The 22572-nt window shown below is 47.6% G+C and overlaps 2 protein-coding genes across 4 annotated transcripts; both read right to left on the bottom strand.

Moving 5' to 3' along the window:
• Positions 1 to 3494: 3494 nt before the first annotated feature.
• On the bottom strand, positions 3495 to 16478 carry fam53b (family with sequence similarity 53 member B). 3 transcript variants are annotated; one of them, XM_078103396.1, is made up of 6 exons: positions 16214 to 16414; positions 11432 to 11506; positions 10094 to 10336; positions 8982 to 9036; positions 6821 to 7536; positions 3495 to 4455 (listed from the first exon to the last, which is right to left on the bottom strand). In XM_078103396.1, exons 3-6 carry the CDS (start codon positions 10178 to 10180, stop codon positions 4201 to 4203), a joined length of 1113 nt encoding a protein of 370 aa, XP_077959522.1. In that variant the 5' UTR covers positions 10181 to 10336; positions 11432 to 11506; positions 16214 to 16414; the 3' UTR covers positions 3495 to 4200. The 3 variants fall into 3 exon arrangements, with proteins under 3 accessions (XP_077959522.1, XP_040032900.2, XP_077959523.1); XM_040176966.2 differs by lacking the exon at positions 11432 to 11506 and having other exon boundaries at positions 16214 to 16478; XM_078103397.1 differs by lacking the exons at positions 11432 to 11506; positions 16214 to 16414 and adding an exon at positions 13195 to 13489.
• Positions 16479 to 19403: 2925 nt separating this feature from the next.
• On the bottom strand, positions 19404 to 22457 carry hpdl (4-hydroxyphenylpyruvate dioxygenase-like). Its single transcript, XM_040175744.2, has 5 exons — positions 21676 to 22457; positions 21096 to 21262; positions 20850 to 21001; positions 20133 to 20248; positions 19404 to 19997 (listed from the first exon to the last, which is right to left on the bottom strand). Exons 1-5 carry the CDS (start codon positions 22359 to 22361, stop codon positions 19751 to 19753), a joined length of 1368 nt encoding a protein of 455 aa, XP_040031678.1. The 5' UTR covers positions 22362 to 22457; the 3' UTR covers positions 19404 to 19750.
• Between the last annotated feature and the right edge of the window lie 115 nt (positions 22458 to 22572).

The following is a 22572-nucleotide window of genomic DNA, read 5'->3' as shown; positions in this document are numbered from 1 at the left end:
AAGTGGCCTCGTGTAAACATGGATAGTCTTGAAGCCATTAGGCGCTGACTGTATTTGCAGAAGAGTGGCAGGAAATAAGTTTAAATAGTGATTGTTTTGGCTGCAAAAACCTCATGAGCTTCAACTGTAACGCTTTCTACGTGTCGTGTTCAAATAAAGAAAGGGAGGATATCGTGAATTTAATATTTATGTATTGTTAACACTTACCTGTTTTATCATGTAGCACTTTGGGATTTGCTTAAATATAAAGTGCATTACAAATTAAATGTATTATTATTAATAATAAAGAAGCGTAAAAAAGTGAACACCTCAGCTGAGGATTTGCTGGTACATTTACATCAGTAAAGGTGTGAAGGACAGCGTCCACGTCTCTGGGCATGTGACGTGTCCTGGTGCGTTCAAGGTGACTAGGTGGTGGTATCAAGTAATACGTGCATGTATTTTGATTGATTTACATTGAATACAGTCATAGCTGTGCATCAGTATTACTCCCTTGATTGCAGTTTCAAAATCACAGCGGTACACTGGCATTACGCTATAATCATTTCTTATTTTCTGAATTATAGCTGTATAATTAAATGTACACAATGCATTTTATTGCTTTAATTTATTTGTTTTTAAAATATAAACCATCATCTCGGTTCACAAGCACGCAGGTTTTCAAAAAATAATCAACAAGCCCAAGACCTTTTTGGATGTTGAGGCTGATATTCATCCTTATGTTTTTCTGACATTTAAAGCACTGAAAGATGTATTCCCACCAACTAATCCAGAATAAGTTTAGCTTGATGTTTATTTTAAAATATCAGTTAAATCTGCAGTCGGAACAGGATTACGACCATTTAATCATCTGATTTGTAGATGTGTGTCGGTCAGGAGAGCGACACGCGCTGTATGAGCAGGAGAATGTGGCCCTGTGTTAAATGTTTCATGGCCAATCTCCAGGAGCCGGTACTGACTCGTCCTGGGAGCCTCATTGGCACAAAAGTCTGGTTTGTGTCCAAATCCAGCAAAATGTCTGGTTTGTTTTTAAATGTGTCGGTGACCGAATAAGTGACTTCCACTCTGAAACGTTTGTATTTGTTGGAATGATTCTGAAGTCAAATCTAAAATGAAGCCAGACATTTTTTAGAAACGAGGCCCCTTAGAGATCTTCGAGTTGACGCCCACACACACACACACACACACACACACACACACACACACACACACACACAGTGTGCGCTACTGTCGCTGAGCCAACACTCATACATCCGTTTCTGTGTCATCTGTTTGGGTCGGGCTCCACGTACACGGCTTGCACGCTGCCGTTCTTGTGGCGCACCTGCATTCAACCCACCTAAACAACTGCCAGCTGTCGCCTTTCTACTCTCATCTCCACTTATTTGGTGCATCCTGTTTGACAGGAAACGGCGGGGTCGGCTGACCAGACGCCGCCGCCGCACACCTGCAGCCCCAAATGCACCGTTATCTGTGGAAACATGCACTCATTTTTTCGACAGCAGTTCCCTCCCTTCTGTGCTCGGAGCGGCGCTCCTTAGGAGCTCCTCGCTTGTAAGAGGCCTCCTTCTTACTCAGCCAATCCCACATGGTTTTCCCCACATTTCATCACCCCCCCCTTTCCCTTGCGGGGCTGCCGTGCCAACAGCCCTCGGTGGCGTGGGAGTACTCTGAAACTCGTCGGGTTTGCAGCAGAGGCCTGAATTTCCTCTCTGGGGGGGGTTTCAAGCGATCTGAGAAGTGTCTCAGATTGTGGACAAAGCGGTCTGTTCTCCAGCCGTCACCGGGCCGTCCGGGGACACGACCCCGCCCCCCCACCCCGTCCCGCTCCTCCGACTCAACGGCCCGCTAAAGCGTCAGAGGCCCGGCTCCCCGGACGCTAAGCATGACCCGCGTGACGTCAGAGGTTATGCGTGTGCATGCGTCTTTGCAAACATACACATGCATGTAGTTTCTCACCCAGACCACATTGGAGCCTGCAAGTGAGCGGTAGGCACCAGACCTGGAAGCGAGTGCCAACATGTTAGTTTCATGTCGCAAACAGTTTCCTTACAAGTGTTTAACTACTGAGAACAACATGTTTTCGAAAATTCTATTAGCTGTTTGTGGTCATGATTTTTATTTTTATTTGATTTGATTTTAAATAGTAAAACGTTGCAGAAACCTCTCCATGTCAGCAAAGCAGACAAAAGGTGTTTTGCTCTTGAAATCTGACACATACGGACCATCCGATGCTGAAAATAAAAAAAGTGACTCATCATCAGAGCGAACATCGGCATGACATGCCCTTCCTGCTGCACTAATATCTCCTCTCACAACTCGGCCTCCTCTCATTTGCGTCAACTCCCCCTCCCCCACCCACCCCCCCAACCTCGATTAAAGTCCCGTGTCCCTCGGTGCATCGGCATTCCCCAACGGCACGTTTACACGTTTCCTTCGTTCACCGGTGGTCAGCAGGCGCTTTGCGTGGTCTACGGGTGGCTCTGTAAAGAGGAAGCGTGACCTCACCGTGCAAGCACACAGATTCACACGCACCGGTTTCAATCCGTTACGGGGCGATTGGGGCGTTCTGCTCTGTGCCCTGCGTTGGACGCTTTGGAGGATGTCGAGAAATCTTTTGATGAGGAAACGTTCCATCTTTTCCTCCCTCAGTTGCATCTTAACCTTTTTCAAATCAAACCTTCGCGATCTTAATGGTTGAAACGGGTGACAAAAAAAAAAAAGTTGCGTTTGGTGTGATTGTGGTGGTTTCCAAAGGCAGTTGGAGTGGGGCGGGGAGGGACGAAGAGGGGGGGGGGGTGCAGACAAACGGAGCAGCAGCTCTGACACATGGCCCACATTCACAGCCGCCTCCCACGTCACCCTGCTCCTCAGAGGAAAAAGCCCCTTTTGTTTCCCAGTGCGGGACGGTGGGGTGAGGAGGAGGGGGGTGGGGGTGGGGGGGGGGGGGGGGGGATCTCTGGGGTGAACCGCCGCTCAGCTCCACCCGCCATCAAAACGAAAAAAAAAAACAAGGAAGCGGACTTCCCGCCTGGCGTCCTCCCCACTCACCCGCTCCAGCACACAAACACAGGCCCATCAGTCGGGTCTTCTGCTGCTGCTTAATTGGGTCAGTCCGCATTGTTGCATTGAAGACGTCGCCCAACGACGAGCTCGCGGTTGGTGCGTGGAGTGGGATCCTAAGTCGGGTGGTGGTGTCACAGTCGAGTCACGTGTTTGTAGCTGTGTAAAGTAGGTCGTTTTCATGGCGTTAATATATTAACTAGCATGCAGGTGACTTTCACTTTCTGATTTGAGAGTGAAACAATATTTTCCTGTGAGGGCAGAACGTGTGTTTGAACAAGTAAAGTATAAACACCGTAAAGTTAAAATGTCATAGTACTTAATAATTAGATTCCATCTGAACTAATAAGATCTAACAAGTTTTGTTTGCTACAATCACATTGTCTGATTTTGTTCCAATAAAGACGCTGAAATAACGCGATTACAACTGACACATTTAAAACTGTGTTTTATTTGTATAGAAATATGCTCATGTTTTACATAACTTTGTAATTACAAATTGTAAAAAGAATATTAACACTATTAGAATCACAAAGCTCTTCTCACACAAACTCATCTCAGAGAGAAGCCTGATGTTACTGTGTGAAATGTTAAGCTCTTTAATATACTTTACAGGTCGTGTGTGGCTGCGGCTCGTTGCTCAGTAAGTGAAAGGGGCTTTACTTTACTAAGTAGTCTTCATTTCTGTCCATCATGTACTCGTGTGCTATTGAAGAGGAACGGAAACTCTTTCTAGTGCAGAGAATTGATACAAACCTGCTGTGAATTCTCTCCAAACGCAATACAATGAAGGTAATCAGGGTTACGGCGAAATGTTAAACCCCCCCCGAAGTCTCTCTAAGCCAAAAACAATATATACTTGTTATATTCATCAGATCCATCATCTCCACCCAAGAATCAGTCCTTCCATACTTCCATGTTCTTCTGAGACACGGTTGAGATAACGCACAGTGTGGGAGTAGCTTCTTACTACACAAAGCCTCCAAAAACTTCTGCTCAATCTCTCCTTTGGGAAAAAAAAAAAAAAGAAACTAGTGCTGGAACGCTGTTGCTGCATCAGCTTTCCACTTGCTTTTACTTAAGACTACCGGTACTGCTTGCTGTTCCACCTGCCGATCAACTTTTGGTCCCCTCAGCTCAGTTCCTCTCGATTTGCTCGATGTCGATCTCGCCTCCGAGTTGATGCACGTCCTTCCTCATGCTGCACCGCCCCGCCCACAGAGGCTCGCTGTCCTTCCCGTTGGTCGTGCCCGGCGACCAGTTCGCCTCCTCCTCCTCCTCGGCGGTGGCAGCGGCGGGCTCCGACGGCTCGCTCACCGCCGCCCGGCCGCCCGCGGAAACGTCTTCGCCTGCGACTCCTGGGTAGCCGAGGCTGTGGAAGCTGCAGGGTTTCTGCGGGGAGTACGGAAAGACGTTTTTTTTTTTTTAGGTTTTCAGAAGCGTAAGTGGAAAAATCGTAATGGAACGAGCGTCAACTTAATCAAACACGTCAAATCTTTGGACTCATGTCTCGGGCCGGGTCACAAGCAAAACCAAAACGCCGTATGGAAACAACCCCTCTAGTGTACTCGGTGAGTCAGTGAGGTCGGAGACACATAATGGAGCAACTGGTAGTTGACTAGGATGAGTGAGGCTGTGCGATCTCAGGGTCCAGGCAGCGAGTGGCCAGATACCCAGAGGGCAGACATCGCTCCTGTTGGCCCTTTTGGACTCTGTTCATTGTGCGGCTCTTGGAAAAGGCCCATCATACATCTGGGAAACCCAGAAACCTCGTCGGTGAGGGCGGGGGGGTGGGGGGGGCCAAATCCACATGTGCCAACTCTGCTGCAGGCGAGCGCCGCGACAGCTGTGCGTGCTGGAATTGGGAGGCTTCGCGACAGAGGCTTATCCAATCTGCGCGGCTAACGTGGACAGCTGCCTGGGCCAGAAGGACACGGGAGAGTGGGGCCTCTGTGGAGCCTCCTGTCACCTGTGTGCTTCTGTAAGGCCCAGTGAGAGGTCACCGCGGATCAAATGCGCCCCCCCCCCACCCCCCGCTGTTTTTTCTTGGCTCCGTTGGAAGCGCACACACACACACACACACACACACATTCGCCAGCACACCAGGCCGGTGTCACATTGCCGCCTTCTGCACCGGCACTTTGTTCTCGGCTCTCGGGTTGCCGCCATGGGACCGACGGCGGCGGCGACGCGATGGGCAATAACTGCGCCAAGCGCAGCTGGGAGGAAACCGTCCTCACACAACTTACTGCGTCACATCGCAATGCGGGTCATGGATACGCGCTGCCCCCCCCGCCCCCCCTTCCTTTCCCTCTGAGAATGAAAAGCAGAAGACCTTACTGACCTTGACTCCATCAATACAAGCTGATCAATAGCTCACGAGCCCTGCCCTCCCCCCCACCCCCCCTCCAGCAGCGATCCACCCACTGAGCTGAATGTACAGAAATCGATATCTCTTTACCCAACATGCAACGATCCATAACCTGGACAGCTGCTCCACTTCCTGACATTCATGGAGCCGCAGAGAGCCGCGTTTCTCCCTGAGTAAACTACACCGCTGTGGCGGGTGGATGAGAGGACACTTCGGAGACGCACTCAGCACTGCGACCGACCTTTTGAATAGTGAGGTGACTTTGAGCACTGATCCGGTGCCGTATGTGTGTGTGTCCACAGAGTCTTTGCGGCTACATTCTGAGGACTTGTCCAAACAAGCCGTCTGTTTTTCAATTAATCCATCAAAATCAACCACATAATTGTCAATCCAAAACGTTCCACGGTCCAAAACCCAAATGTTTCCAATTTCAAATCACATAAAATAAACATTTGAGGGGCCGGTAAATGTGTGGCGTTGTTGCTCGACAAAGGACTAATGAAACGATTATGCCGTTGTCAGTTTGGTTGCATTATTGGGCCAAAAACCACCGTGGAACTTGTTTCCTGCGAGGCTCCTCTCGCCGCTGTTCGGACCGCGTGTGGCGTCTGCTTGTTGTGTCACAGCAGCACTGTTGTTAAGACTCCGATGAACTCCGGGTGACTTTCTCAGAAGGGGCCAAGTCCAGCTTGGTGTTCGTGATCCGGTCAGCGTGTGTGTGAAACTACGTGTGCTTGCGGGAGTCGAGGATGTGCACACGTCAGATGAAACAGCCGTTTCTCGTATGACGACCCATGTGCTCATCTGGCTGACATCTTAACCCAGTACTACTATTAAAAGGCAACGATCTGCTTTGCGCGACCGCGCAATGGAAAGTGACCCTGAAGAGGCCTGCGTGGCTAAACTAACGCCGTCATTTAATGACGACGGCTGCAAAAACACTTCCAGGTTTACTGGTGGAGAGCGGACACAAAGGGCGTGACCTGAGCTGGAAGTGTTTGTTTATCCAACGTGGCGGGGGGGGGGGGGGTAAGTTGCCACAACAGCGTAGTAGAAGTAGCTAATGTGGGTGCGACTGATGGACCTAGCAGAGCTTTTCCTGAGGGCCTCGCCTTATCTGGACCCTTTCTGCAGAACAATGCGGCTGCAGCAAGTTCAACCAATGAATGAATGGCATATAAAATGCTGGAAAATTGCCCACGATAGATTATAGGATTTGCCCGGGGGCGACATTGCCCACACCGTGTGACAGTTTGTACGAGGCATTAAGTCATGATAAGCACAATACGAACTCAAGCGGCAGAGATTGCAGTGTTTAATCAGGTGTATATTCTCCTGATTAGACTTTATTACTTCTGTAATTCTCTTTTTCACAAAGTAACCAACCTCGCTCATCTTGGCCAGGTCCAAGGCCGGCCTCCTGCGCTTCACGCCGACGCACGGCTGCGAGCGACTGCGGGCGAGGCCCACCTCGCCGCCGCCGCCGCGGCGCTCAAGCTCCGGCGTGGAGTCCGGGGAGCTGGCCGGCGAGGGTCCGCGGGGCTCGGGGAGGCAGATCGGTTCGTGAGAGAGGTAGGGGGGCAGCGCCGAGGGCTCCGAGGGAGGAGCCGTGGAGGAGGACGGCGTCAGGCCTCGGAAGGCCGGGGGGCAGGGGAGAGCGCCGGGGGTGTTGGCGCGGGCAGGCAGGCTGAAGCTGGAGCTGCGCTGCACGGCCGGGAAGGCCGGCTGCGCGTGGGCCGCGCCGCCCCCGCCGCGCTGGACGCTGCCGCCGCTGTGGCACCGCCGCTTCACTACCGCCGTCCACACGCGGGAGCCCTGCGGGCGCCAGGGCGAGCGGCAGCCGGCGAGCTCCTCCGAGCAAGACAGGGAGCGGCACTGCCGCTTGCTGGGGGGCGCGGTGGAGTGCGAGGACCCGGCCTCGGTCAGGCTGAGGTCGCGCAACAGGCTGGTGATGGTGGTCGAAGTGGAGCCGACGTCCCAGTCCCAGTGGGCGGAGCTCTCGTGCACCTCGGGCAGGACGTCCCACAGGCTCTCCAGGCTGGTGCCGACCGGCCTCGGCTGTACAGCGCAGCTGTGACCCAACTCGCGCCACCGGCTTGTCTCTGCATCGAAAGGACGGATTCATTTTTATTTAAATGACCTTTGAAGGTCAGATCACAGACAAGATAGAGGACTTTATTTATGGGCTTATTTTCCCACCAGAACACATTTAGTTTAATGTTTGCATATCAGCACTGAAATGATTGTACAACCTAAATATTATGTACGTTTTTTGTGTTTATATAACAGGGTGCAAATAGGGGATGTGTATGTATGAAGGGACTTTGACAATATGGGAAACCTGTGAACATTTTCCCTGAGGCGACGCAGGAGGTCATACGACAGGGGCCGAGACTGTGGACCTTGATTTTCATTCGTCAACAATTTCATTTGGGTTGGACATTTAGATTCGGAGTGCCAGGTTTTTCCGACACATTTGTTTTTGGAGAACATGCGTGCCAATCACCTCAGACACGACCACCGTTCTACGATCACCAGAGGTCATGTTTGTCAACCTCATCCATGTGTACTAATAATGAATGTAATGACACTACGCAGCGCATACTGCAATTAGGCACTAAAAATAACCTGAGTGCCTCAGGCACTGCTTCCAGTCACAGAGTTCAAGCTTAGCGAATTGGGAAGAGGAGCGAGCTCCATGTCTACCTCGTCATTAACCCACCATAGATCTGTTTTTTTTGTTAAGATTGGCGGGAGTTCTGTATCAACCGCTCTCCCTAGATGCCATCACTGGCTCGTAGCTGCCGAGCCTGGAAAGCGATTCTCTGAATCGTTCACCAGCCCAACTGCTTAGTCAACTCTGAGTCAGGCCGCTGCCCACTCGCGGTATGCAGAAGTTCTATTCTTCTCCACTGGAGATAAAAATCCAAAATGCCATCTGGTAAACACGGGGCAGGAGGAAGAACAAAGGCCAGTGTTTACGGCACCTACGGGTGCTGCCGTGTACCGTGTGCCAGTATTACGCACTCATTGCCAAGACGCCGCGAGGACGGAATTCCATCACACCGTAGAATACAAGGACCGGAAAAGATGTTACTCATAAGGAAGGGTGATCGTAACCACCTTCTTTTTTTTTTTTTTAAGTTGGGGACAGCATGTCCACAGCTTTAAAGTATGCAGGAGTGCCATAACATCCACGGCGGAAACACCTGTCGAGACATTTTTCACATTACGCCGCAGACGCAACAGAAGCTGGCTCGCTGTCACTCTGCCAATCATTTCTCGGAAACGATAACATACGTCAGGCCTTTCCAAGCCTCACTGTCATGCGGGCTCCTCCGTGCTTTCGTTTGCAAAGCAAGTGGAAGGTGGTAGATATAGCCCAAATTTCACATTGGGCGCCTTTTTGTATATTGTTGGGCTATTTGGGACAATTTAAAAGCAACATTCAATTTGCATCAATGTAACGAAGGCCGATAGTTCTTTATAAGTAATAAAACAAACCAGGAAGATGTGTGTATTGAGGAGATAGACGGCAGACTCTTACCCATGAGTCCACAAGAGAAAAGGGCAGTTCCCTGGGTCATGGTCTGTGCCTGGAACTGCAATTAAAGAAAGAGTCACAGTCAGCTCCACAGAAAGTCAACAGGTTTGCATCAAATGTACAGGAGGTTCTGGCATTAACGTCAATAAATCAACAAATATATCGATTACAAATCGAACATAAGGTACATAATCGATTGTATCGATACTTGGAAACTGCACATTGGATTTAAGCACAAAAACGGTATGGATGTGTGTTTGTTTGTTTGTTTTTTAGCACTTTAGACACGTTAAACATTCAGTCTGCCTGCCTGTGACGTCATCAGTACGCAGCGGCCGCCGCGTGAAACAACAACAAAACACAGCGTGGAGGAGACGACTGCGAGCGAGACATTTACAAAAAATTATCGATCCAGCGCGTGGAAACATTTTGGCTTTTGCAAACACGGAGGTGTTCTAAATAAGTCGGTCGTTTGCTTGTTTATAATATCTATAATTAATTTAAACCTGATATCCTTACAAGAAACAACCGGGATCTCGGAAACTTTGCCTGCACTGTCCAGTAAAGTTACTGAATCGATTTCAAGTCACTGAATCGAATCGAATCGTTCTAAATTAACCCAGAACGTCCATTAATTGAATCGGCAACCATGAATCGCAATTCGAATCGAATCGTTGTTAAAATGAATCGTTACACCCCTAGTCGAAACGTGCAACTGACGCAAGAACCCCTCGACACATGATGACTTAATTTCCCGTGGCTGAGCGGGAAAGCTTGGGATTTTCTCCCTGGATGCTGGCAGGAGGAAGGTTTCTACTGCATGGATGCTGATTATTCTGATGAGTCAGAGTTGGTCGGCCCGGTGGAACTAAAATACCTCGTTGTCACTCGGAGGGAAGTAGATGGAGCTGTGGCCAAAATCTGTGGCCAGATTTACAAAAGGTCATATTTAAGCTCTAAATAAAGTTGACAAACTAGGAAAATATAATGCTGGGCCATTTATACTGATCGGGAACCATGAGGGAATTTTAATCCAAGGGGGGGGTTGGAATTGGTCTTAGAGGTATGACAATATGACGCATCACATCACACAGAAGTAGGTAATAACATCTTACCGGGCCCAAATCTGTACTTTTGGATGTTACATCGGCGCCCTTTTTTTCCAGTGTTTTCTTGAAAATGATCACCATGGCGACACACATCTTTCTTCCAAGTTTTTCCAGCGAGGGCAAGAAAAGCTGGCGTCCATCTTGACCGGCAGGGCGTGGACACGCTGGTTTCTCATAAAAAAAAAAAAACGGTTAAGACGGCGGCCCTCAACTTCTCCCGGGAATGCTCTTCACTCTCCGGCGCCAATCCTGACAAACGAAGAAGAGGAGCACAGGATTAGAATTCAGTACATTTTTTACATTCTGGCGGCCATATAAGCGGAGAACAATCCAGTTGGATTGATGAGATCTGATCCGCTGAGCGGAGGCTCGGAAACACGCCCGTCAATCGAGGGCAAACCCGGTGCTCTCTTTTTTTTTTACGGCTTTTCACAGTAAAACGCGACTTGAGGGGTTCTCCTGCTGAGTAGCTTCATTCATCAGAGTGGATGCCTGCAGCATAATCCATCCCTCTGCCAGAGTCATCCGTCTGCTTAGTGCGAGTCTGACAAGTGTTGCTTTAGCAGTTGACAAGAGGCAACAACCCCCAGTTCATCCTCTTTATTTTCTTTGTATATAGAAGTCTAATAGAAATGGACTTAATTTATTACCTCAGTAAACATTGTAAACACAGGTTTTGAGTCTCCAGTCTTCTTCAATACAGCCTGGCAGTCATTCGGTGAATGACGGTTCCACTTGGAGAAAGGGAGAGAGCGTAAAGCAGGGCGTGCGTCGGGGGTGGGCTTTCTGTGACTGACGGCTCGCCGCTGCTTGCGTGGCCGCGTCGCGCATTCCACATACGGTCACTGCAATGGCCCAAAAGGGCGGCGGCCTATCCGCCGCGCCGGAGGCTTTAGGATGTTTGACGTCGCGATGACTGCGTGGACTTCTTTAGAATTATAAAGTCTGACTAGCCGTTTTTTTTTAGTCTACCATCCATAACTAAAAAATAATTATTTCTGGATGGAAGAGTCTGTGAACACATTGAATCCTCAAGCTCATCACACACACACACACACACACACACACACACACATTAAAACCATAGCGCACTGAATTGTTTTGGAATCTGAAGTTATATAGTCACAAACAACTTGCAGACATGTTCAAATTATCCAAAAGTGAAATTAGCACAGTAGAAATGCAAGAACGTTTAGTGGAAGTTCCCGAGCGAGAGGCTTTATTTTGCAAAGGGCGTTGCCGGTGTCGCCATACGCGGCCGACCTGTGAAGTGAAGTTACGCTGCATTTTCGCTTCCACATGATCTCTCTCGTGATGCGTCACGAAAAAACTAGAACTTTATACCTTGTTTTGTTCCTGCCTGTCGACGCGGGGATTATCAGTCGTCTGAGAGAGCGAGTTTCCTCCAAGTGTTCCACACTGGAGCACACAAAGAGGAATAGAGCAAAGTCAAAGTTGTGTAATTGAATCCTCAGGGGCCGGCTGAGAATAGCTGACCTTGCGGTTATCAAAACAACCCCTTTTCGCATTAGCGCTGCTGCGCGGTTACAGTACGCGGCTGATTAGCCAGAGATGTGAGTGTGCACACGGCGCAGAGGGTCCGGGTTCTCGATCCGTTCCACCCGAGGTGACGTCAGCAAGGGGGTTTCGAAGCAAAGTGCAGCGGACGCAAGCCGGTCGTGGGTCAGAGGATGTTTTAATGGCCGAGATAAAGAGAGAGAGAGAGGGTGTGTGTGTGTGTGTGTGTGTGAAACAAACGAGCGCTGTGTGCAGAAGATGAGACACCGTGGGAAACAAAAGCGGCGACATCAGAGGTTGCGGGTGGAGTGGGGGGGTGCAGAATCACAAGACCTTGAGGGAGCTGACACACTGCAGGAGGTGTTTGCTTTCAGCGTACGGTTCCCATTACTGACTCGCATCGCGTCGAGAAAACAACTTAAAAAGTGTGTGTTTTTTTTTCCCCCGGCAAAGATCAACGCGGTTCGAGGACGTCTGGCAGCTTTGGGTCGTGTCCTTGAGGAGAAGATCGGATCAGAGCCTGGAGCCGCAGCGGGTCAGGCCAGCTTGTGCTGTTGTGCGTGACCATCGAGCAGGCAGGTCTGCGGCCCACAGCAGAGATAACCGGGCACACGCGGCGGTGGAGGAAACCATTGTTCATATATTAACAGTGATGGCTCGGTGGAGGGTGCAGACGCCAAAAAGAAAAGAAAAAAAAAATCACCCAAAAGAAAGGAAATTGGCAAAAACTACAACCGTCTTTCACATCATGTTTACACAAATTGAAAACTGTAAATTATGTTGTTTTTTTCCTGGCCTGACATTCTGGACTCTGAGCCCTAAACAACCTCCCTTCTCGTGACGGAGAATCACAACAATTCGTCATCTTTCTCATACTCTGGCATTATGTTTTGTTTTGTTTTTATCCCATAAATCTGGGCTGAGTTCTTTAAATGGGCGAGGTTTATAACATAATTACAAACATTCCTCTGCTCCATGACATACACGCTGTTATAAAAGCCAAACCGAGCCACACGGCTCAAGCATTCAAACTTCTGACAAGTTGTGAACAGAACGACCTTTTTTTCTTCATGTACAGACGAAGCCCACGAAAGGCTTCCGAAGCCCAGCGGCTGCACCCAACTCACACCGAGTGCCCTTCTGACGTCCAAAAACCCGCATCGCCCCAATAGTGAATGTTACGGCCATTATCTGGAATCAGTTGGGAGTCTCTAACGCGTCTGCAAGGCCGATAGCTCTTTATCTGGGCTGGAGCAGCAACGGCCATGACGGGCGAGAGGTCTAATCTCTGAAGAACGCCGCAGGACGTCCCCCCCTCCGACGGAGCTTTCCATCACACGCAAAAAAACAGGTCCGCAGTGACAGCAGGCCTCCCTCGAAGACAACAATGCCGCTGCCTTCCACGAGCTGATGGGACTCCAACACTTCCTTTTGTGGTCAACGCCGCGCCTTTTCAACCACTCGCTGCTTTGCCGTGTCCCCAAACGAGGGATAGATAAGAGGGGAAAGCACCAGCGGGCCCATGTTTTTCTGTAGAAGATGGGACCCAAGGGTGCTATAGTGCGGATGCCAACTGTTCTAAGACTCACCAAGGATGCACGAGTCCAGAAAGACGCCAAAACTGTCAAGCTACGCCATCACAAAAGGCCTCCGAACTGTAGCCACCCGTGAAAGCTGCGCGTCCCCAATTAGAGCAGCTTTTCCATACGTTGCTCAGACTGTAATCCCACAGGTTAGGTCAACATTACGTAAGGATTTGGCAGCTTTGTGTCTGACTGGTAATTAGAGCTAATACTAATCCATTTCATAGCACTCGGGCAGCTGGTGGAGAACAAGCACAGTTTGGAATCATTGTTGCACCTTTTATGGGCGACTGATCAATGCATGTGTGAAACCACGTGTAGACCCACATTTAGTATCACACGATAGTTATTGTGCATCTGAGACGCACCCCCCCCGCCGCCGCCCCCCTCACCCCACGACTCGAAACCTAACTGGGGGATTTGTGCTGCTTGTCGTCACCACGCCACTTTGCGAGAGGAATGCCGGGTCATCGATTGGCTGGGAGATGTTCCTTTGAAGAGCTTTTGACCCTGAGCCACTGGCTCTAGCGGCCTACTTCTTTGGGCCACGCGGCTCACGCGGGATCCCACATTTGGAATCCCGTCTCAGCAGTTCCTCGGGTCGCAACGCCGGGTGTGTTGACGGTGCACGGACGGGGGCCCCCCGCGAGGACCGAATATCTGAATGACCAAATTGGCCAAAGTTCTGCTTTCTTCCCCGTCTACGTGTTCAGTGTAGAAATCCAAAGGCTTTTGAAATCCCAAACTTGTGTTTTCATTAATTAACTGCGGCAAAGGGCAGGTGCCACCCGAGTTTGGCCGCGGCCGACCCGACTGAAAGGGAATTTATGGAACTCATTGTAAAGTGGAGGCGAGCCCCACAGCTGTCTGCGTGCTCACAGACATTAGGCCATGTCAAACAGGAGGCACACTCTACATTTAAAGCCGGGAGGGGGGGGGGGGGGGGGGCTTCAATGGTAGTTATCAGGCTCAGCCGAGGGCCTGGGGTACAGCCAAGGCCTCACAAGCATGCAGCTGCCCACTTACCATAAACACAAAGGCTCAGCATGGCTATGCATGGCAGCGAGGAGTCCTGCGCTTTTTTTTGGGTTGTTTTTTTTAATGCCAGCCTGCTGTTTAATCATCTCATACATAATCACTTGCACTGTACACACTTGCCCGGAGCGAGATGCAATTCGAGGCTTTCAACCAACCTGTCAAGAGTTTGAGAGAAACGCTGAGCGCTGAATCCAACAAAGTCTCTTAATTACAAAAGGGAGGAGACACGACGCTCTCCCTACTCCCACCGTGGAACAAAATTGCTTGTTAATAGAGCAACGTAAGAGGTCGTCCCATCCAGTGGACGCTGCTCTATTAACTTTCAATTCACTTTAGGAGTTGAGGGGGAGAGAGAGCACTCCTGAGTTTTGCCTGCAGGAATGCCTCCATCCCCCACGCTGCACTTCCACGGAAACAACGGGAGAAAGCCGGGGAAACCTCCAGAAAAAGTGTTTGAACAAAGTCATAACAGTGGCGTTACAATTCACAAGATCCTGGAGAGCCTTAATTTCAGTCTAAATGAAAGCAGTGTCATCTAAGAGACACTTTTATACTTGAGCCAAAACTGTTCAACATGTTTTTTGGGGGGACGGGGGGGGGTTTAGATGAGTTTGCCAGCCCTCCAGGTGGATGTCTCTCGGTTTCAGAAGAAAAATGCCCTGAAAACTGAGCTCGCCCGAGTAACCAGCACAAACAGTCCTTTAAAACCCTTTTCCAAAATCCCTCATGAAAGGGAAATGAGTTTGGCAAAGAAATTGGTGTGACGGGAGCTCACAGAATGTTACACGCAGGCTACAGAGCAAACAGGATTTTGAACTTGACAGAAGACCCACAAGCCAAACCGGTGATAAAATATGAAATGTACAGCACCGAAAATTAAAACGACACGTGTATTCTAACATTTTTGTGTTTACTGTTTAAAAATGTATGAATGTTCAAGCCATTCGGGAACCCAGCAGATATAATCGTGGCCACGGGACATTGACAAATTCAGGTTTAACAAGCTCGAGTGTTGTGACCACAAAGATCGCAGAATCGGTTGAATTGTATGTCTTCATACCGGAGGGGAAGGCTGGCTGGATAAAGATAAAACAACAACATTCAACTGCTAAGGCACAAACAGGAAAATACAGGGAAGAATCACAATAACGCAATAACATGGGCACCCAATGATACGGCATCAGGTATAAAGGATTATTACGCAGTCATAAAATGGGTCTCATGCAAGTGCAACCATAAACCACTGACCTATCGCGTGTGTCTGTGTGTGTGTGTGTGTCCGCAAACCCAGTTTGTGTTCAGTGCATGAGCTTCAAAGCCAATTCTGAAATAAAAAATGCTTTTGATCTAATAAACAGTATAGTGTCTCTTTGCAAACGTTAATGGATCACATGGTCTCAATGAAAACAGTTTGAGTTTGCACTTATTGTCAGATGTACAAATGAAAAAAAAGCCAAGCGTAACTAGTTTGACATCGAGTAGGGGTGAGAGGGTGATCCTGGCAGTAAAACTGATATCATCAGATCTAAATATATCATTTTAGACCCATATGCATACGAGCAGGTCTGAGCTTCACGTAAACTTATTGGGACTTGTTGTATTAATCTCCTTTAAAAAACGCTGCATCCCGTCGGTAAGGACCTATTAAATGGCAATAGAGAGGTAATAAGCAGGAGAGAGGACCGATCGAATCCCCTCAGGCTGCATCTGTGTCAGTAATACCTTCAGGGAAGACAAAAGAGACCTCAGCCACGATACATGAGGAAAAGTTGCTAAGCTAACTCCTTAGAGCTAAGTAAAGTTCCCACGGGGAGGCTACTTTGTAACTGCTCACAAACGTGTCATCGCACTTCATCACGCACTTTTCTGAAGCACAAGGGAGCATCACACTTTGTGGAATTAGCTACTAGATCCTCAGCTAGCCAGTACAGAAACTTTATTATTTTTATATCCACTAAAAAAAAAATTAAAAAAAGGCACCACTCACAAGCATCACGGGGGCAGAGCCTCGTGTCTCCGACAGCACCGGGGCGGCCGGTCAGGGTCGCTGGCACCAGGTTGAAGTGTTTGTTTTTAAACATTAAAAAAAACCTTGGACAAGAAGTCGGGCAGGAAGCAAAAGCGAGCAGTTCCCTCCGCGTCCTGCTGCAGGCGGCTCCTGCGAACTACAACATTGCCCCCAGTGCGCCGCCGTCCAAGATCGCACGCTAATGAGCCTGTGACAACATACGCGAGCAGTACCACTTTACACCGGCGGGAGGGTTGTGTGAAAACTTATTTAATGGCTATACGTCCCTCGTTCTGACGTTCGTTATTTGGGTTATTTGGCGTGGTTCGGTTTTAATATCCAGTTCAGCTGAGGTTGTGTGGTGGTGGAACGTAAAACTTTAATATATTTAAGACTTTATTTTTTTTTAAAACGCTACCACCCCCCACTGCTGTAAGTAGTGGAGCGATCCACCCCGCAGTAATGAAAAGTAATCACGGTTTTGAGCCGTGCGCATAGACACTTTGACAACTTACAGGAGTGTAACACGATAACCTGCCGACTGCGTGGGACTTAAAGAGCCAGGTTGATTTCTAGTTCCCCCATATAAAATCAGCTCTAGTGTAAAAGGAGTCAGGGTTTGTCCTAAATAAATGCATTTATTACAAACAGATGTTCTCCATTGGCTTTATTGGCAATATGTTTTTATTTAAACTTTCTTTTCACAATTTTATTCTAATAAAAATTGTCCAACCCGTTTTTGTATTTATTGTAAAAAAAACAAACGAGTACAATATCTTTTTTTACTTTAAACTCGGGGTTGAGTTTACATATCAACACATATTATGCAACAGGTTGGGGCGAGGGTCGCTTGGCCTGTGTTCGCCTGCATATTACATTGTTATCACTTAGGCCAGCGGTTCCATCCACCAAAGTCCCTGTGATCGCGCTGTTGTGATTCCATTTCTATTAAATACATTTAGCCAGCTAGAATAGGTAAAACCATCATTTTCACTTTACTTAGTTCCTGTTCTCCTGCTGCCCCTCCACATCCAATGGAATGCAGGTGCCCGTGACTACACTCACCTAGAATGGAGCGTGGGTTTGGAAGCTGGAGACGTGCCGAGATGCCCTTGAGCAAGACACCTAACCCGCAGACCTGCTCCCCTGCTGTGCACTAGCGCCGCACTGCTCCTGATTCCTGGAAGGCGTTAAAGGCCGAGGTTATATTTTAGTGTCCGTGTGGTGACGTGTGTGGCAGTAAGAATTGGTTTACATTTGTTTTTAAAGCTTGTTCACATATAATAGCTGTATGGTGTTGTTTTCCCCACTATGTTAGTGTTTGGATTTGTGTAAATTGACGTGACATGAACAGGACATGACATAAACTGACATGGGTTTACTTAATAAGCCTTGACATATGCCAACTATACTCATGACCTGTATTGTACAAAAGTAAGGCCACTGATTACCGTTGGGACAATCACACCACAGGCCTGTAAGTTCATTTACTTTGTGGGGGCTGAGGTCAAAGGAGGCCGCGGAGCTGAAGCTCACCCCTGGCACACACTATTCTTAATCAAGGAGTAACATCTGCTGTGTGCCACTAATCTCCCCCAGACTGTCCTCCATCGGGTTTTAGACCGTCTGCCCTTTGTGGTTGAAGGGGCACCGAGGATTTGTCTTCTCCACCGCGTGAGCTACAGTATGCGGCTTTTACCAAAACCCAAAACAGCTCATTGTAAAAAGTAGAAGTATTAACTCATCAAGTTTGGCTGTGTGTGTTGTGACAGACAAAACCGTAGGGGGCAGCATGCACCAATCAAACTAACGAGTAATAGCGCCTGTGTGAGAGAAACAATGGACCTTGATTTAGGTGTTTCTGGTTCCATGTCTCTTTGACTTTGTCAGCGTAACTGCAACCAGCATATGGTTGACAGTAAATAGGAGGCGAGCGTCCAACTCGCCGCGCTGAGACCCCATGCGGACCGCTGCATGCCATCTGTGGCTCACTCCAGTCTCAAACAGATGGCTGAAGGACTCCTGTTACAGGAGCCATCCACTTCTCCACTTTAATGAACAGATAATCCGCTCCTTCACTGACCACATTGCACATTCGAAGGATTTGGGTTTATCGATCAAATTTGGACTTTGGTTGTCACTCGTAAAGTCCATAAGCTCGAACAAATTTTAAAAAATACAATCTTGCTAAGTAAAAGAAAAACACTGAAAGCATTTGTCAATAAGAGGAAGTACATTGACATAAAAGTGAACTTTTTGCATCTTATTGTTGAATTTCTCTGGTGTTACCCGTGGGGGGGGTACTGTAATCACAGCTCACAAAGAGACCATATGGCTTCCATGAACTCCATATAAATTTCACTGCTTCTCATCCATCCTGCTAATCCTCTCCTGTGATGTTTACAGCCAAGTTAATTGAACCGGCATCTCTGTGGGTTTCGGAGATCCCTTCTAAGAGGCTCCAAAGCAGCGCTTGAGCCCAACGAGCACATTGTTAGAATCTCCGCGGCATCTGAAGAGAGATGCAGCTGTTCCTCCAGGAGCGGCTCACGTGTGACTGTGTGCGGGAGGTATTCAGAAAAAGGGCAGTCGTTTCGAAGCTATGATTAAAGAAGGGTACTTATAATCCTAAGTAAATGGGAGTAAAAGTAACAGTAATACAGTGAAAAAAATATTACATAAAAATTCAGTGCTCAAAAGCTTTACATACGTACAGTATAATCACCAGAATGCACCTAAATTAGTGGAACTAATAAATGAAAGCAAAGTATTAACATCAATGCATTAATTTACAGCATAAGCTGTCATTCAACAATCTAGCAGGTCAATATGGAGCCAACTTTACTGACGTCTGATCTTGTCTTAAACCATTTATTTATTTATATATATATATATATAAAAAAAAATAGATTACCTATTGATTTTCATGAATACATTTTAGACGTTATGCTTTAATGTGGTAAGTAATGATTATCCTACACTAATTGAATGAAAAATTGCATCAACAAATAATCAAAGTGTTTGAAAGAAGACTGGTTACGAAAAGCAAAATAGCCCAAAAATTACAAAATGAATCACTGTGTGAGAAACAATGTTTTTGCCTGCGGGGTTTCATATCCACAAAACAAAGAGCACCTTTTCATGAGGACAGTAATTGGTCTTCACGGTGTGGTTTGAAAAACAGATTTATTGAGACAGTTGCTGTGAAGTCAGGCAGTTGCACACTTTTACTGCTACACAAAGTGTAGTTTTGTAGTAACGTTTCCATCTAACATCTGTTAATGTACCACTTTGTTTAAAGTGCAGCTTTAAATAGTTGATGTTAAAGTTGTCTTAAAATATAGATTTTAATACAATTATTTTTACTAGTCAGGAGTGCAAAAGGCAACTTGAGATCAACCACTAAATAATAAAAAACAACATTGAAAGCACTTGTGTTGAAAACTCCTCAGTAAATATCTGTAAATATATTACATTATGTATTTATACATTTACCTCTTTTAAAAAAAAAAAAACTTATTTCAAAAGCACCCTTATTTTATTCCCTTCATCGGGATTGACTAATACCTGGGAGGTTCGTGCAGGTTTCGGGGATTCCTCTCCTTGAGAATCGCCCCTGTGCGTCTCCATGTGCGCCTGCACGGACCTCCACAGCGCTTTGATGTTCCCCTCACCAAAACCCGTTGCCCCCTTTCGCTCTATCAGCTCCAGGAAGAAGGTGTCCTCTGCAAAGACGGGCTTGGTGAACACCTGGAGAAGGTACCTGAAAGGCAGACAATAATGAGGCGAGGACGCTCGCTTGGTTTTATGTGACTCTGCGAAAAAATAAACGACTGGGCCTGTGACGAGGAGGTTATTTTAAAAGTGGCGCGTGATTGAAGTTGTCGATTTCTCTCACCCTCGGTTTACACTGGACCGGCGGTCCCGGTTCAGGTCTGTGTCCAGGAGGATGCCGTGCTTCGCCAGCATCTGGGGGCTGTGTCCCGCCTCCTCTATCTCCTGCCGTTTGCCCACCTGTGCCCGCAAAAAGGTTAATAGATGTTAACCGCCGTGGAAGATGTTTCTAATTTATTCCGAGGACCCCGCCTTTTAAATATGACAAGACGATTTCATTCATTTTAATCACATTATATTTTATTAAATAGAAGACAACTGACATTTTTAAGGGACAAACATTTGATATATATATATATATATATATATATATCAAATGTTTATATATATATATATTATATATATATATAACGTCATTGAAAACATTTAGAAATGACCCAAGCTATGTCATTATTTTAATTTCCCTTCATCACTCTCAGTTAAGACACAGTTAATAATTTCTTCTCTTTTTTTTTACTCAGAATTCAGAATCCATAATTTCACAATATAAGCACAACCATGACCTGTTTTGTTTGTCTGATATTAGCACATTATTGCAAATTGATTTACTACTAATATATTGATATATTAGTATATTTACTACTAGATATATTAATATATTTACTACTACTACGCCCGCTATATATATATATATATATATATATATTTGGAACTCGTTGCATTTTTTGCATTGATCAACGCAGCATACATATACTTTTTTTATATACAAATCATGTCAAACCTGCATGTAGTAGGCCTGAGGGGGGGAGAAAAACTGGACCCCGGCATCGGCCATCGCATGAGTAGTAGACACGATGTTTTCCGTGTACAGCCCAATGTGCTGGATCCCCGGGGCGCCGTGCTGCTCCAAGAAGGTGTCGACCTGATTCCTTCCTGGAACAAGTGCAAGCACACAGTGATGCAAAAGGTGCACCGTGGCCCTTAATTCAGGGCAGAAGTAAAATGGCTCGAGAGTTGTGACGCCTACCTTGTTCAGAGAGGGATTCTGCGATCACAAACTTGCAGTCGGGCTCTTTTTTGTCGACGGAGGGGAGTGCGATGCCGGCTTCGCTGCATTTCCAGTACTCCATGGCGGTGAGACGCAGTCCGATGCCCTCCTGGTTTATCACAAAACCTTCGTCCACGTCTTCACCGCTATTCAGAAGGAAAAAGGCAGATTTATTACGCAACCCAGGTAAGTAGGCAACAAAATGTAGAGAGAAAGAGAAAAAAAGGTTCAACGATGCTCTTAGGATCTAACCTCCCAAGACGGACACGTGCACGTCATTTGTTTGTGACTCGTGATGTGACCACGTCTCATGCAGTCTTGGGAAATTGAATTTGGATATAAATTTCTATTAAATAAATCTGTGAATGTTAAATAATTAAAAAAGATAGTCTTATAGAAAAACAAAATAGGAACAAATGACCCTTTTGTTATAGCTGACAATACAGCTGTTGTGATGCTTTCGCACTGCATTGTATTTTTGTTTTTCTTCGTCAGTATATATGGACTACGGAGTATGAAAATAAAATACAATGAAACAGTAAATGTTTGGAATTCTTACCCATCAATGAAAAACCTTTGAAAACCAAAGAGCTTCTCGTACCACCGCATGACCTGTCGGGTTGTTTTCCTGTGACACACGTATGTTATGTGATCAAAATGTGTGATTGGACAAGACGTGTCCGCGTCCGGCGGGCGGAAGTCACCCCCGACGCCTTCGAACCCGGGCAAGAAGCTACCCTTGTACTTAGTCCTGTCAATCAACGTGTGGCACACATTTCCCACGATGGATTTGACCACCGAGTAGGTGACGTAACCACACCGGTCGTGGACCGTGGTGGGCGGGACCAGGAAATCGCAGCCCAGATGGCGCAGAGCCCTGGATGACCTTTGCACGTCGTCCACCTCGAAACACACGTTGTTGACGGTGTCCACCGGGTGACGCGCGCTGACGTCATAGAGGCAACCCGACGGCTCCCCGGCGTTGTGCGGTGTTGTCCCCACGTGGGGCGGCCGCGGAGCGCGCGCGTGGAGCCCGTTCTCATTCATTCCCACGCCGGCCCGGCCGGGTCTCTCCGTCACGACGAAGACGGCCGCCCCCTTCCTGACGGCCAGCTGCTTGGCGCCGTCGGTCAGTCTGGTGGCGAACAAGCTAAACTTGAATTTGGAGACGAGGTCGCCGGTGACTTTCTCCGCGTTGGAGACGTTGAGCGAAACGTGGTGCAGCCGGGTCAACAGGGCCGCCATGGTGGAGTCAAGCGACAGCTACTACGCCCGCAAACGCCGAGACGAGCGCCATTCATTCAAGCAGGTCTCGCGCTGTGGCCGAATGGGGGAGTTACAATTTCCGGGCACGTCACGTGACGGCAAGCTCGAGGGGCCGGGACAAATTGTTCTCCGCGAATTTACATTGGGAAGTTTATTGAACATTATTTCCCGTAAATCAACTTCCCAATAC

The sequence above is a fragment of the Gasterosteus aculeatus genome, chromosome 5 (genome assembly GCF_964276395.1).
Source record: "Gasterosteus aculeatus chromosome 5, fGasAcu3.hap1.1, whole genome shotgun sequence".
NCBI lineage: Eukaryota > Metazoa > Chordata > Actinopteri > Perciformes > Gasterosteidae > Gasterosteus > Gasterosteus aculeatus.
Note: the sequence above shows the minus strand (reverse complement) of the source record. Positions and strands in the feature narration are given on the sequence as shown.